This window comes from Diaphorina citri, unplaced genomic scaffold (genome assembly GCF_000475195.1).
Source record: "Diaphorina citri unplaced genomic scaffold, Diaci psyllid genome assembly version 1.1 scaffold657, whole genome shotgun sequence".
NCBI lineage: Eukaryota > Metazoa > Arthropoda > Insecta > Hemiptera > Psyllidae > Diaphorina > Diaphorina citri.
Window position 1 is genome coordinate 61,264 of NW_007378090.1, and position 17,219 is coordinate 78,482.

The window sequence follows — 17,219 nt, forward strand, 5'->3', positions numbered from 1 at the left end:
CTAGAGAAGCAAGAAGGCCCTGTCGTTCGGCATGACCGGCATTTGCATCAGCTGTTGGGCGTTCAACTGAGACTGTGCCGCTTCCAGAAGATGGGTCAAAGTTTGCGTCATATTCATGGGAATCTCGGGTGCATTGTTGAGTGGTTGTTGCGGGTTCATCAGAGGAGATAGGTTGTTGTTCTTAATGTTAGCTACGTTATTGTTACACATCATGGCGTTGGCCAAGTGGATGTTGCTGAGGAAGGAGGCCACCTCCACACCGATATGATACGTGCTTGGGATGGACGCAATGACTGGCTGTTCGTTGCTCCCGAAGATTGCCCGTTGAGCTTTGTAAATGTTTGCTGGAATGGAGGAAATAATGGATGAATTAGAAACCAAATTTTTGTTCGCTTAGGCTAACCACTCATTATCAGGTGGACCTGTCGTCAGGTCTACTTGATAGTGAGTGGCTGCCCTTAGTAATAAGTTAAGGGAGTGTAGTGACTTTAAAAGAAAGGGATATAAGAGTTGTTTATTGACTTACTTCCGTTTCTTTCATATCCACGGACCATGATGGAACAAATGTTCTGGTTGGTCTTCTTCTTAACCATAATGTGAACATCGAGGGCAGCCATCAGTTCATTCAAATAGTTGGGGTTCAGTCTTCCTGGTAAGAGTTGTTTGTTGACTTACTTCCGTTTCTTTCATATCCACGGACCATGATGGAACAGATGTTCTGGTTGGTCTTCTTCTTAACCATAATGTGAACATCGAGGGCAGCCATCAGTTCATTCAAATAGTTGGGGTTCAGTCTTCCTGAGTCGGGGTCCATTTCAAATATGATCGAGATCGGTAAAGAGCCCTGCAAGAGAACAAAGGCATTACAATCAATAAAAGTGATGTTGGATTTCTAGATCTAGTCTAGCTGTAATTGGGGTCGAGTGGATTGGAACACATCACATGCCTTTAGGGACATTCCATTTGTCAAATGTCTAGATTTTTCTTGCCCTTGGGATCAATTTAATTATGACTTGATTATATCATTTGGAATTGTGATCAGCAAAAGACGTCTCCTTGATCTGACACTACTCACCACCAGCATCTGTCTGGCCAGGTAAACGCTATCGATATTCCCGGACACTGTAACGCTGCTCTTCTTCAAGACAGGTATGATGGGATCATTAGCCTCAGGGAAAACAATCTGAGCGCCAGTCTGCGCCATGATTGTCTTCAAGTTGATCGCGTTAGGACCTTCCATGATGGGATGGTGTTGGGGTGAGATCTCCATCATCATTATTACCGAGGTTTGATTCTGAAACAGGTTTGAGTTGGAAAATCATTAAGCTAATAAGCTGGACTCAGCCGTCTTCCTCATAAGAGTGTTGGAGACAATAAGTTTGGAAAAGCCTTACTTATGTATTTTTCCTATTCATTAACACCTTCGCTCCCAAGCGGTAGCGCTCCTCCCCGCTAAGTCAAGAAAGTTTGACAGCACTATTATACTTACGGCCAAAGATCCACACATGTGCTCAATCAGCTTTGTGGTAGCCTCCTTAACTCTTTCCACGTCCTTCTCACAACCTTTCACCATGACCAGAGTAGGCTGCAGTTTGGGGCGGTTGCGGAACATCACTTGAACATTGTAGGCCTCCTGGATGATTTGGACAAAGGGGGAGTTGGCGTTGGGCGTAGAACCCATGAGGGGATACTCAAAGCAGAAGATCAGAGGGGTCAGCTCCTGAGGAGGAAAATTAAATGAATCATTTAGCAGCCAGGTAATATTCTAATTAAAATAGCGCAAATAGGCATGGGTATGTACATGACCAGGTACTGTTAAGCACATCTACCTATACTAACACATTGGAAATTGGAATAGAAACTTACTGCTTTCTAATATAAGCACTTGGGCCTAACTATCTACCAATTAAGATTAACTACATAGGTATGTGTCAACTTGTCAACTATATCAAAAGTCCTTTTGATCATTACTTACTCTGACGCGATACCGTGCCCGTTCCAGTCCCAGCAGAGATCCGGCTATGCTCACTTGGTTGCTTTTCTCAGCGTTCACACTCCGGTTGGAATCAGGAAAATGAACATGGCAGCCCGTCTCCTCCATGACTTTTTTGATGGTCAAACCTCCACGTCCAATAATATGCGAGTGATCCGTGTAGCTCACGTCCAGTTTCATGGTAATACGAGATCCCTGTGCAGATGGAAATGGGAATTAGTGTCAAACATGCCAATCAAAGTCGAAAACGTTCATTTCTCGTCCACTGTCCAATTTGCAAAATGGATCAATGCAAGGACGAGTGAGGGTTTCTGGAGGTATGTTTCATTACATGTGTTGTAATTTAACATTGAGAATGGAGCATACCCATTATCAGATGCATTTACGAGACATATTTTACATTGCACGTCAACATATCGTACCCGTACCTATGTGATTTCGCGATTATGTTCGCGGATTTGGCGATTATGTTCGCGGATTTGGCGATTATGTTCGCGGATCTCAGGTGGAAAAATGTTTACCCTTTTTTTTAACCCTCTTAAAGGCACACTTGTATCTTGTCTTATGAAGGCCTTCCCATCTATAACTTATCTTATCTACCTATACGTGGGCACTTTTCTGCGTCTTTATTTCCCCCTCTTATTTTTTCCGAGCGAAACCCCCCTTATTCGTGCGCATTTATCCTGTCGACCTCTGTAACAAAATAACTTAAAGCAGATTAAATGCCATTTTATTCGAGGGGAGAAAGGAAGGCGAAAAAAAAAAGTGAGAAATTTAAATAAACAAAAACAAAATAACAAAAGGTAGGTACGATTATTCTGAGTTCAGTAGTCGGGAGGAACGGTGGACTACCCCATAAAACAAGCTTTACAAAATAACTCCATCCCGCAGAAACGAGGGGAAAAATTCCGATGAAGTAAAAAAAAAAAGATATGTAGAGGAATTATTAAATTTTTAAAACGCTTCTTTGAAATGAAACGTGGAAAAAGTGCGGAAGTTGATCGATTGGATTTGATTTGATTTGGACTTTGGGCTGAAATAAACCAAATCCTATAAGTATCCATTCTTCTTTTTTATTCATCCCTCTCTGGGCCTGCTTCTTCTTTGAATAAGTAGATTTTCATGAAGGTACCTAGTGACTAAATTTTCATGAAGGTAGTGACTAAAAGTTCTCTAATTTGTCGAAATTTGGAAAAATGAGAAAGCCGTGGTCCTGAAGAGTTTGATAATGTAAAAACATTTTCCTAATCTTACTTTCCTCCTACCTCCCACCGAGAACACTCTTACTAACCCACTTACTATACTTATACACTCACTTACCTTTTAGATTAGGTGTTCGTATTATTTTTATGTTCGCCATAAAAATACTTTCTTCTTCCTGTCGCGGATTTGGCGATTTTGTTCGCGGATTTTGCGATTAGGTTCGCGGATTTGGCAATTATGTTCGCGGATTCGCGTCCCGAATCGACATTTTGGATATTTGGCAAGCCTATGTATCGGGTAAAATACATATCGCCACCACTGGCTAGCAGACCGGACTTTGTGTTACGCCTTTCTCGAAAAGTAAGAAAGCAAATATCGTAAAGTAGGAGAGCAAATAGTACAAAGAAAATGTAAAGTTCTTGATACATTTTTCCAAACGATATGCCAAGAAAAAAGAGTAACTTCAGGTTCGAAATATAATTGCCTGTCCAAACTTTTTCCATATATGATGTAAGAGAAATTTCCTTTTCTTTCTTTTCCATGTTGAACAGATCAGGCTCGTATCCAAGATTTTAACGAGGAGGGGGGGAATCCGAACTGTGGCTTATTTTGGGGGGAAGGATGCTCCATAGTATTGGCCAATATTTTTTTTAGTAAATTTACTACATTTAGGAGGAAAAGATTCTGTCTGACAGGGAAGGGGACCCCTGCCCCCCCCCCCCCCTACGGCCCTGTCACTTATTCATTCAATTAATTCATTCATTGATGTATGATGTATTGTCATTCAATCACTACTGACATAGGCACTAACTAACATATCGTTAACGGTATGAAATGGTTTCATCTTCTCTCTGGGTAGGTATATTTTAATATTATTGCTTTTTGTCGAGTTTTAAAAGTTTCTTTCTGACTAGGCCTCGTTGCGGATGTTGTTGTTTGATGGTTGACTCAAATATGACCTGACATGCTCATGTAGGGTGAAGAAAAAAGTTGCAAGTTTTGACGTTTTCACTAATTGAGGAAATTATTTCTGTCTGATCGATGAATTGCGAAAGGAACAAGAGATACAAGAACATGTTTTTAAATGAAAGTAAACAAGTCTTATTCAAGTGTTCATTTATTCATTCAATTAATTCATTCATTGATGTATTGTCATTCAATCAGTACTGACATAGGCACTAACTAACATATCGTTAACGGTATGAAATGGTTTCATCTTCTCTCTGGGTAGGTAGGTATATTTTAATATTATTGCTTTTTGTCGAGTTTTAAAAGTTTCTTTCTGACTAGGCCTCGTTGCGGATGTTGTTGTTTGATGGTTGACTCAAATATGACTTGACATGCTCATGTAGGGTGAAGAAAAAAGTTGCAAGTTTTGACGTTTTCACTTATTGAGGAAATTATTTCTGTCTGATCGATGAATTGCGAAAGGAACAAGAGATACAAGAACATGTTTTTAAATGAAAGTAAACAAGTCTTCCCCTAAAAAATGTAAAGAACAGCATTTCAGTTCACAGACCTTCATTTGCATAGAAAAACATTTCCACTGTATTAAACAAAATAAAAAAAATTCCAGCCCTGCCTCGGTGAAAACCCATCTTCCGGAATTTCAGCAAATTCCATGTCACATATCATATAAGTGTTATAGGTAAGTCTTCCTTTTCTCCTTCTCCTAATCCACCAAAGTTTTTTTTATATATATATAAACCAGCACATACCTACCTAGTATCCTTGAAGGAAAACTTTTCTGAGCGATCCCGTAAAGCTGTATCCTTCCTGATTTCCTCTTGGATACCCACGACACTGACATTGCAATATGTTCCGGTGGTTTGTGGATTTCAAGCCTACCTACAATAATAAACAAGGCCCATAAAACTGCTTTACTTGCATAGCCCCAAATGAAATTGTGTAGGGTGCAGTGGCCCTGTCTTGCAAAGTCCCTCTATTTCAGTTTTTTTAGGAATTTGAATAATTTGGGTGACCTGACCCCAAAATCAAGGACCCGACGACGCCTATAATTACTAGTTACTAACTTTACTTGTCAGCGTTTGATGACTGCATGATCTATTTTGGTCTACTTACTACATACCTACCGTGTTGACTGAACAAAGTGAGGCCTAAGTTCCGTCTCGAAAAATTTGCATTTAGTTCGTTTGTCTGCCGATCTGTTTGTTCTACGATTTTACATTACTTTCTCTTGAGGTGATGTATCGGTAGGCTTGCCAAACGTCCCGAATTGGCCGGGACACTCCCGAATTTCAGGGGGTGTCCCGTTCAGTTTTTCATTTTGGGGCGTTTTGTCCCGAATTTCCGTTTTTGTCCCAGAAAAAATTCGGGATTTGGACTTTGGGCTGAAATAAACCAAATCCTAGTATCCATTCTTCTTTTTTATTCATCCCTCTCTGGGCCTGCTTCTTCTTTGAATAAGTAGATTTTCATGAAGGTACCTAGTGACTAAAAGTTCTCTAATTTGTCGAAATTTGGAAAAATGAGAAAGCCGTGGTCCTGAAGAGTTTGATCATGTAAAAACATTTTCCTAATCTTACACCCGTATTTATGAACAAGTTCTTCGGATCGTTCTGAGAATTTACTTGAGAAAAAACGTACTCAGAGGTGATCACGTTCTGAGCCCTTTCCTCCTACCTCCCACCGAGAACACTCTTACTAACCCACTTACTATACTTATACACTCACTTACCTTTTAGATTAGGTGTTCGTATTATTTTTATGTTCGCCATAAAAATACTTTCTTCTTCCTTGTAAGACTTTTCAATTGGTAGTATTGGAAAATAAATTCTCTATTTAGATAAAAAAGAATGAGCTTTTTCTCTACATTGTTTATTTTTGTTCGTCTTATAGTGCTACGTATTCTCTTGGCCATGTACCTACCTAAAGGAGAATATTGAGAAGAAGAAGCCATCAGAAAGATTTAGGCTGTTGGTCAATAGGTGGATATAGTCATCATTTTAATCTCTTTTCTCCCGTTACTCCACATGGGTGAAATCATACCATGTTCGTACCCTAACCCCTAACCTTATGATCGTATTGGAAAATAAATTCTCTATTTAGATAAAAAAAAATGAGCTTTTTCTTTACATTGTTTATTTTTGTTCGTCTTTTAGTGCTACGTATTCTCTTGGCCATGTAGGTACCTACCTAATGGAAAATATTGAGAAGAAGGAGCCATCAGCAAGATTTAGGCTGTTGGAGACCATGGTCAATACATAGATATTGGCATAAGCATTAAGCATATACCTACCTAGTAATCATTTCCCTCTCTTTTGTACCGTTACTCCACAAGGGCGAAATCATTCCATGTTCATACCCTAACCTAACAATCACCAGATCCACCGGTCCTAATGGACAACTAGAACTCCTCCAAATTTCGTCCATTCAATGATCAATGATTCTTCAGAAATGCTTCGAATGTTCTAAAAGCTAGATCAATTTTATTAAATAAAATGCTGAAAAAAAAGGACGTTGTTTGATTAATGTTGGAAAACGTTTTCCTTATTGAAACCAAATTACTAGTAATAATTTTAACAAGAAAGTCGAATTTGAGAGATTTCGACCGTTTTTTGGCGGTTTTCAGCTATAGCGACAAAACGGTTTGAGATATTGTAAAAGATAGGGTAAAAGAACACTCAAATAAGCATCATTCAATAGGATAAGGAAAGTCGTGTGATGTTCACACCAGATTTTTATTCTCCCCTACTGGAATGAAGTTGTTTATTCGCCTCAGGCTATTGAGCATGTTTTCGACTCAAATGATCTTCGAATCCTCCCTGATGGTGGGTGCACTTTTACATCCACATCATATGTTCCTCTCTTCCCACATTGGTTAAAAACTTTGTGTCAATATAGGGAAACCTTATACATACAACATACCTACATATAGAATTGTTTGATTAATGTTGGAAAACGTTTTCCTTATTGAAACCAAATTACTAGTAATAATTTTAACAAGAAAGTCGAATTCCTGTGACCTGCAATAGGTGAAACTTTCAATGAAGACTTGGAATTTGTGTTAGTCACTTCTCAAGTCTAAATTTTCCTGATTATTTAATTACAAAATAATTATGTACTTATCTATGTAAGTATCTTATCTGTGTGTTCTACGTCGGTATTAGCTACTTTTCGAAGACACAAAATTGATATCGTCAAAACAATATTGCTATTAGGGTAGCTCAAGCAAAAATATGGTAATGCTGCACAAAAAATTTCGTTTTCTAAGGAGGGGGGAAAATCCTCCCTGATGGTGGGTGCACTTTTACATCCGCATCATATGTTCCTCTCTTCCCACATTGGTTAAAAACTTTGTGTCAATATAGGGAAACCTTATACATACAACATACCTACATATAGAAACTCATTTGCCCAATAAAGTTGGAAAGCGTTATTACTATTAGCTACTTTTCGAAGACACAAAATTGGTATCGTCAAAACAATATTGCTATTAGGGTAGCTCAAGCAAAAATATGGTAATGCTGCACAAAAAATTTCGTTTTCTAAGGAGGGGGAAATAACCGAATCTCTTTTTTTAACGAACAATTTGTAGTAGGTAGGTATGTATGTAACAATTTTACATGCAAGGAGATTTAGAAGACCAATAAGTTCTTTTATTTAGGATGTTTAGGATAGAGTAAGCTCTTAATAAAATAAATAGGCTTGCCCAAAAATCCATGGCAGAAACTCTCAAGAAAAATCAAGAAAATGATAAAAATCTAGGGTGAAAAATTCCTCCTTTCATCCTAGTGAAGAAAAAACAAAAGGAAGAAAGAAGGAAAATGTCCAGAAATCCTGCAAAATCCCGTGTCCAAATGATTTACTAGACTTTTTACAAACTTACCAAGTTTAACCTCTGAACATAATGTTATCAAAGGCTTTTCCAGGATTCCCTTTTTCCCCCCTCACACATATCTTCACTATGTTTTGTGGTTTATAAGAGGGGCGGGATGTTTTACCAGGGATTATCACCCTATTCTTTTTCCTCCCTCGTACTTCTCATTTTCTTCCCCCATTTTTGCCGCCACCACAAGGGGAGAAATCCCTTTTTACATGGAAATTAACTTATGATTGGGATTTTATTAGGGGGAGGGAGGAAGGAGGAAGTTCTGTGTGTTGTCGTATGAAAAAAGAATGTCGATAAATTTCTCTGTCCTCGTGCTTCCCCGATTGAAGGGTAGCTTTGTGGTGCACTCGAAAATTTTATTTTACTCGAATTTTCTGAAGTCCTTTTTCCGTCTAATCTGAGTCATTTATTTTGAAGTACATTTCTTTCAAAGAAATCGATTGGAACAAGGGCTTCTCAGGACTAATGACAAACAAGTTACCAAACTTGGAAAAAATTAAAATTTTAGGCAAGTCTATTTTTAAAAAGTTAGTGATTGTTCCTTTAGTTCGGTCAGAAAATACTAAATATTTATGAGAGAATTATTAGGAAACTTTGTGCAATTCCATTATTTTCAAAAATCCAGAGGGAGAGAATGAGGCAAGAATTTTAATTTTATTTCACCCCAAAATGTTATTATAAAAAAGTAAATAAGAGCAATAAAACCCGGGGATCATTATTGGCTCGGTTTATTATAAATCTGAAAATTATGTTCCATATTAATTATTTATTCATTGAATTTTGTTCACGGCTTTCCATTCAGTTTCAATTCCCAATTACATTTGTTTTGTTATTTTTATTTATTTACATATTAATATTTTTCGGTAATAAAAAATTATAATATTTTATGTATAATACGGTTTGTGGATGATTGTTATGATGCGCTTTTTGTTTATTGATCAAGATTTATAAGCATTTCATTGCAATTCGCTTCTTTTTAAAGTTTTTATGCCTTCTCTATGCTCTTTGCTATCAGGTCTATGCGGTTTGAATTCGTCACTCCCCTTTACATGTTTGATGCTCTATGCTCTTTGCTTTACTGTGTTTTTAGCCTAAGGAACTCTTTAATCTCCATTATGACTAATTAACTAGTAAACAAGGAGAACCTATTCCTTAGATTACAAATAGGCAGATTTTTCTACACCCTTTGACAAGTAAGGTTAAAAACAGAGTGTAGTGGATACCACATAGAGCATTAAGCAGGTTAAGGGAAGTGACGATAGAGGGAGGCGATGACTTTTTCAAACCGCATAAGAACTGAGAGCAAAATGTTGTATGCTCTATGCTCTTTCCTCTCTGCTCCACCTCCACTTTGTTTTTAGCTTTCGTAAACGAAGACTGTTCCTTAGATCTGCAAATAAGGCGCCTTTTTCCTACATATTTTCCTATGACGCGTTAAGAAGAGCATGAGAAGAGGCGATGACTTCTTCAAACCGCATAAGAACCGAGAGCAAAATGTTGTATGCTCTTTTCTCTCTGCTCCATTTTGTTTTTAGCTTTCATAAACGAAGACTGTTCCTTAGATCTGCAAATAAGGCGCCTTTTTCCCACATATTTTCCTATGACGCGTTAAGATGAGAAAAATGAGCACAGATAACTCAAGGGACCCGGAACTCCGAGTGGATTAGTAGAAGATTTATATCAGATAATTAAAACGGAAAGGGTGACCGTCTTCCACTCATCTTTTGTGAATGAAGAAAAATTCAGAAATAACCGAATCTCTTTTTTTAACGAACAATTTGTAGTAGGTAGGTATGTATGTAACAATTTTACATGCAAGGAGATTTAGAGAGGAAAGCATGAGATTTATTACAAAATGATTTATGGAAAAATGTTTGTTAAGGGAAAAAAGTAATAATAATTTTATTACAATTTCATAAAAATGTTTTAGCGATACATAAAAATGGAAATCTAATAAATATCGAAATATTGCTATGCCATCTACGTGTCCGTAGGTATCATATATCATATTGTACCTATTTCCATTTTAAAATTAATATTATGTAGATAGTAGTAAAGGTACTCCTTTCATCTTCATGTAGGTACCCTCTGTCTGTTTTTCATTAATTTTATAAAATCATAGGTAAATCAACTTCATATCCTTCTAAATGGCCTAAGAAACAAATTCGACCTGAAAGAACTTTCCCATTATCCCATAACAATAGGTTATACATAAGTATGTACAGGTTTGTACCATGCCTATTTCTAATACCTATCATCCTTCAAAGAATAATTTTCTTTGGTTTTGAAGTGTTTGTGCACATATTCACTCTCAATACCTCGTATACCTACCTTGTTTGTCATATTATTTATTCTTTTGTCATATTTACTTAAAAGCATGTTAATAATTTTCTTCTCGTTTAAGAAAAGTTATTTTCATATTGTAAGTACCTATTTCCATTTTAAAATTAATATTATGTAGATAGTAGTAAAGGTACTCCTTTCATCTTCATGTAGGTACCCTCTGTCTGTTTTATCATATTGTACCTATTTCCATTTTAAAATTAATATTATGTAGATAGTAGTAAAGGTACTCCTTTCATGTTCATGTAGGTACCCTCTGTCTGTTTTTCATTAATTTTATAAAATCATAGGTAAATCAACTTCATACCCTTCTAAATGGCCTAAGAAACAAATTCGACCTGAAAGAACTTTCCCATTATCCCATAACAATAGGTTATACATAATTATGTACAGGTTTGTACCATGCCTATTTCTAATATCATCCTTCAAAGAATAATTTTCTTTGGTTTTGAAGTGTTTGTGCACATAGGTATTAGGGTTGCCAACCGTACGTTATTTCCCGGAACAATCCGTATTTTTGTCAAAAATCAAATGTTCCGCCGGAACACACCTTTGTTACTAGGCTGGCAATTTCGCTCTTTGAGTTCCTTTTCACTTGTGCCTTTTGTTCCATGGATTTAATTTTACTGTCATAAAAATAAATTTAAATAAATAACGTGTGATTATTTACGGTAGGTATATAAATTATTTACGGTTTACTTTCGCAGGTATTACTGTGCAGGTAAATCTCTCCGTTAAACAGTAACTTGGTCTACCTTTCTCTCTTTACTCTCTCTCTCTCTCTCTCAAACTTCCTCTCGCCCTTTTCTTCCAAGTATCACATACAAACGTTCTCTCTCTCTCTCTCTCCCTCTATGATCCCTACGTCTTGGCACTCCATGTTATAAAGTTGAAAAACTTTGAAAAGAGAGAAACCATGAGAAGAGAGAGAGAGAGAGAGAGAGCTAGGAAGAAAGCAGAGGAGGGAAAAAGAGAGTGAGATAGAAGAGAGCACTCAAAGGGAGAGGGAGAAAGAGCAAAAGAGATTTATATGGAGTGTGCGAGAAAGCGCAGGAGAAAGAGAAATCAAAAGAGCAGAAGAGAGATAGGGGACGAACAAAGGAAGGGAGAGAAAAGAGAGAGAGAGAGAGGAAGGGAGGAAGAGAAAAAGAGAGGGGAGTGACAAAGGAAGAGAGAGAGAGAGGAAAAGGAAAGTGTAATATAAATGTTAATTCTATTATACTGGTTAATGGTACTACGGGGAGAATCTTAGTAATTAGAAAATGCCTTCACATCCTCTTCCTCCTCCTTCTTTCACTCAAACCCTCTTCTCTTTCTCAGTGCGGAATCCAGCAGGTAGGAGACTTTATTTTCTACTTTGTAATCCTCACAAAATTACGTCAGAATCCATCAATATACTTTGCAGTTGTTCCGGGTTTGTGTTCTACTCAGTTTTAATGTAATGAACCTAATATAAACTCTCAAAAATGTGTAAGATTTATACTTACTTTTAGTTGTGCCATGGAAATTTACAAGGAATTTTCAATTTAAGAATATCCAAGGTATGTTATCCTGCCTGGTATATTTTGAATCCAAACAGGCCTTTGACATTGTCCGCAAAATGCTTCTATAATGTACTTTTTCTTAGAACTTTCTGAACATCTCCATATCTCTTTTTTTTTCTCGCGTTAAGGGCGGGAAAGTCTTCTTAGGGTAGGTAGAGCAACGGGACATAAATGCTCCGAATTTCAGGTGTGCCACAAGGATAAGGTTTTGGATCCTAAAGTATCGTATTTGAGCCCTATGTCACTGTGATCAGACGAGATCTTTTGTGACTCGAACTTTTCTAACCTCTGAGGGAACAGTCAGCTTCGCGTCTGCCATCTTGTTCCTTTCCCACCATCTTGTTTTTATTACTCCTATACTGGTTGTCCTGGAAAGTTTCGTCGAGAACGTTAATAATTTAATTTTGTCTTCCTTCCATTATTTTCCGGCAAAACCTTGAAAGTTCTCGAGATGTACGAAGTTTTGAAATGAGCACCTAAAGTTTTTTTTTTCAATAAATGTTTAGGTACCTAAGTGTCATTGTTTCTCTTTATAAATTTCTTCTAATTGATCCTGTATCTGGCTTGGAACTTACCATCTACCATCTCTCACTCTTCCACTGCTCTTTTTCTCCTCTTGCTATACTGGTTGTTCTGGAAAGTTTCGTCGAGAACGTTAATAATTTAATTTCGTCTTCCTTCCATTATTTTCCGGCGAAACCTTGAAAGTTGCCGAGATGTACGAAGTTTTGAAATGAGCACCTAAAGTACAAGTACTTTGTAGAATGACATTCATTTACGCCTAATACACATTTGGGTATTTTATTTATTTAGACTATTTATTGGTTAAAATATAATTCAATGTACCTCATACTCACACAAATACAAGATTGTAACTTCTTGTATTATTATATACCTTTTGCAATCTCTACCACTAAATCCTGGGTGTAGGCAATGGAACTATTGTCAGATTTAAATATACATATTGTTATTAAATAAGTTAGGTACCTATATGTATTTAGGTTTGTATGGTTACCAACCAGTATTGTAGAATTGTAGTGATGTAGTGGTCAGCGTAATGGAACCTGGTATTCAGATTCGGATGGACTCCGGAGGTTCGCGGTTCGAGTCCAAGTCATTAGCAACCAGACAAAAGCTGGCAGCCATTTTTTTTTTCATTTTATTTTTTATTAAATAAATTTAATGTTTATTTAGGTACCTAATTGTTTCTCTTTATAAATTTCTTCTAATTCATCCTGTACATTCTGACTTGGAATTCACCATCTCTCTCTCTTCCACTACCTTTCTCATTCTTCTCTACGTCATAGCTTATTTTCATTTTGTTTCAACCTTTTTCTTTGTAGCTCTCCTTTACTCTCTCTCTCTCTCTCTCCTCTCCTTCATCCCTCTTTTCCAAACCTTTTCTCTGTTCCTCACCTCTTTCCCTTCATCCTTTTTTTCTAGTTTCTTCCATCTTTATTTTCTATTTTTCTCAGCGTTCCTTTCCTCTCTTGGTTTCTCCTCGCCTTTCGAATTTTCGCAAATAATTTATTTTTCGCTCCTGCTCCTTTGAGACTTGGAGAAAATGTTCTTCTGGTTTTGGGTACCTAACTTTGATGTTGAAATTTAGTGATCCTTGTATGTGAAATAGTGAAAGTAGATATGGATAAACCATATCTACTTTCAAGTTATGTAGGTACCTAACTTTGATGTTGAAATTTAGTGATCCTTGTATGTGAAATAGTGAAAGTAGATATGGATAAACCATATCTACTTTCAAGTTAAACTTACCGTTCGTAGCTTGCATTCTCATTTGGTTGTAATCGTGTTGATAGAACTGCCGAGCAGATGACTGGTCACCATAATCTGTGAAATAAATTAGTTGACAAGATCAACAAGGGAATCTTAGTTCTTCTCATTTATAGCAAAAAGTTTACATTTGATATCCCCGAGTACCTAACTGGTGCGAATACCGTAATACCGTAACTTTCAATACAAAGGGTCTATCAAATCCCTATAGTGAATCATTATACTAGTATACATAAAATATGTACCAGCAGACTACATGACTGCACGCTACAGTAAAACTAATTGAATAAGAAAGTGCTGTGTGAACCTATACATAATATATAAGTTATGACTTACCAAGTGCTGTATCAGATCCATGAAACACGGGCGAAGAGATCCGTGGACTTTGGGTTGGACTCAGAAGAGAGGTACCTAACTGGTGCGAATACCGTAACTTTCAATACAAAGGGTCTATCAAATCCCTATAGTGAATCATTGTACTAGTATACATAAAATATGTACCAGCAGACTACATGACTGCACGCTACAGTAAAACTAATTGAATAAGAAAGTGCTGTGTGAACCTATACATATAAGTTATGACTTACCAAGTGCTGTATCAGATCCATGAAACACGGGCGAAGAGATCCGTGGACTTTGGGTTGGACTCAGAAGAGAATTGCAGTTGATGCTATTGATAGAGGAGTACACTGAAACAAATGAAAGTTAAAGTTCATTCAATGAAAAGGTCGAATCTTTTCATGGCAATACCCCCAATTGCTGTTGTCGAAAATTTCTCCCCACGTTCGTGGTTCACGGACATGATACATATAGGATGAAGTACGGAAAAAACTTAATGACGCGTAACAGACGAGGCTCACAGAATGTTTGAGGGGATGTAGCTTTAGAGAAATAAAGCTATTATGCAATTCCAGTGGAAGGGCGTAACATTCGATCTCCACGAAAAGTCATCTTAATTTTGGTCAAAATCAGGTTGATGTAAACATTATTAATTTTATCTTGGAAATAGGATATCAAATAAGCAAGAAGGAAAAGAATAGTGCAAATTAGGAGCTTTCTTCAGTAGTGTTAGTGACTGAATCATAACAGAATTAGATAGAGACCTCTTGGTTGGGTAGCTGCGCCTTCCACCTATCTGTTAATTAGACAGTTAGTCCTGATCGCCGAAGACCGACCTACTGTAAAAAGACACAAAAAAGGCCTTATCATTATCAGGTAAGTACCTGGCTACCTGGTAAATAATTATGTGCCCAAAACCTCTTATACGGCACTGATGTCATAGAAATAAATATACCTACTCACAATGGTGCATAGAAAATTTCCTCGTATATCTTGTGAGGTTTTATAAATATTCTTTTTTCGGTAGGAAATGTATATTTTTCTGTGTTACACTATGCAGTAGCATGTTTTGTCGAAGTTATTTTTTGTTGGGAAAATGAGTTTCCTTTTTTTTTTATGGAATGGAGCGTGTTCTTTACATTCAAATGAGCTTTTTTTATTCATTGACTTTGTAAAGCTCTGAATGTTTATATTCAGTTAAAAAAGAGAATTTGTGACTTTTGTGAATTTTTCAAAGAGCCTCTCTAACACTAAATTATCATGAATATCATTATGGCACATTCAGTGGATTTTGAAGAACTTTGTCGATGAATGGAGCAGCTGATTTACAAGTTATTCCTGATCGCCAAAGACCGACCTACTGTAAAAAGACACAAAAAAGGCCTTATCATTATCAGGTAAGTACCTATAGGTACCTTAGGTACCTGGTAAATAATTATGTGCCCAAAACCTCTTATACGGCACTGATGTCATAGAAATAAATATACTCACAATGGTGCATAGAAAATTTGGTAAATAATTATGTGCCCAAAACCTCTTATACGGCACTGATGTCATAGAAATAAATATACTCACAATGGTGCATAGAAAATTTCCTCGTATATCTTGTGAGGTTTTATAAATATTCTTTTTTCGGTAGGAAATGTATATTTTTCTGTGTTACACTATGCAGTAGCTCTGATTGGGACCTGAACTCCATGAAAATATTGCCAGTCCCTTGGACTTTTTCTGATTGGGACCTGAACTCCATACACAAATAAACCACTTTAAGGATTGGGTGTAGGGGCAAACTGCCTTAAAAGATGAGTTGAGCCTGTACGAATCTTCGAATCTTGGATTGCTCCTTATACATCAGTTTCGACTGTCTGTACAATCTATCTACCTATAATAATAATTATGTCGTTTAGATCTTGTCTAGATCTAGTGACTAGATTCGGTAAGGTGGTTTTTGCGGTAACCTATTGCTCTGTTGCCGATATGGTCTTGGCCACGCCCCCTCCTCATAGACCATATGGCAACATGTAACGCTAGGTGTTGGCTGTATGGCCGTTTTATACAGGGTGTTACAGGAAATCCGAAGTGAGTGGCGCCAACAGGTAAAAACGGTTTGAAAACGCCTATTTTCAGTGATCTCGAAGTCATTTGTGATGTTGCAATTATTTTATTATTTGAATAGCCAGATTAGCCAGTTCCTATTGCAAGGTACCTATTAGTACCTAACTAAAACATTGACCAAAAAGTCAAGTCGTAAAATTTAGCGTATAGGAACGACATTTGTGACACGCATTTATGCTTGGCTCAGTTAAAGTTCCTTACATTGACCAAAAAATTTATATTCTTCCCCTGTATATTTTATTACCTCGCTCTTAAAGGACCCTGTATATTAAGATCTGTACTAGCGGTAAAATAGTAGGTATGCTAATTATTTGCGGAGAACCTCTCTATCTAATATTTCTACCTGATGTCATAGGCTAGATAAGAGAACCAGGCAAGAGCAAGAGCGTCTGGTGTGGGAGGTACGGGGTTCGAATCCCAAACCATTAGTCTATAGAGCTATAGAGAGAGGGGTTCTCCATCATTTTCATTGGATTGGTTTTGCAGGCGACTAGTTCTTCTCCTTCTTCGCCTTTTCTCGTGTACAGACGTGGTCGGCGTTTTTCGTCAGCCTCGCAATCAGCAATAATTAACTTAGGGTGATCGCTTTGGGATGAGTGTCATGGATGCCCTTTGCAATCAACCTTTGCTGTTTCTTCAGCAAGGGAAATTCAGGCTGGTATATACTCCCTGTTTAACGTCCCTCAGCCGGACAGAGTTTTGTAGGCGACAATGAGTTACTAAAAGTCGCGCGTCTACGAATCCAATGCGAGACGGATTCGACCTTAAGGTAGAAACATACTTGATGGTAGTGGGTTTCTACAGTTCCCTCCTTTGAAAAAAACCCTCCAATTGCCTTTGTCACTTTTGGCCCTGATTCCTAGAGCAGTTTAGCTCGAACTAGAACCAATTTGTAGTACAAGTTACAAGTCACTTTTCTCTAACGTGTGACTTGTAACAGCTCTGCAAGTAATCAAACGCGAGCCCTCCGGAATATTCAACTCGGTGATCTATGGCCTATCCCATTCCTATTTATACAGGGTGATAGAAAAATAAACCAAAA

At 37.3% G+C, this 17,219-nt stretch overlaps 1 protein-coding gene across 1 annotated transcript in view; it reads right to left on the bottom strand.

Annotated features, from left to right (window-relative positions):
- The window catches only part of LOC103510922 (protein bicaudal C homolog 1-A-like), a 19,120-nt gene continuing 1,901 nt past the window's right edge, over positions 1–17,219 (bottom strand). The window contains exons 3-8 of the mRNA XM_017444789.1: positions 1,976–2,188; positions 1,490–1,720; positions 1,076–1,294; positions 740–844; positions 527–590; positions 1–344 (exon numbers count right to left, since the gene is read on the bottom strand). Of these exons, the coding sequence (XP_017300278.1) occupies positions 1–344; positions 527–590; positions 740–844; positions 1,076–1,294; positions 1,490–1,720; positions 1,976–2,188 (1,176 nt within the window). The remainder of the gene's footprint in view (positions 345–526; positions 591–739; positions 845–1,075; positions 1,295–1,489; positions 1,721–1,975; positions 2,189–17,219) is intronic.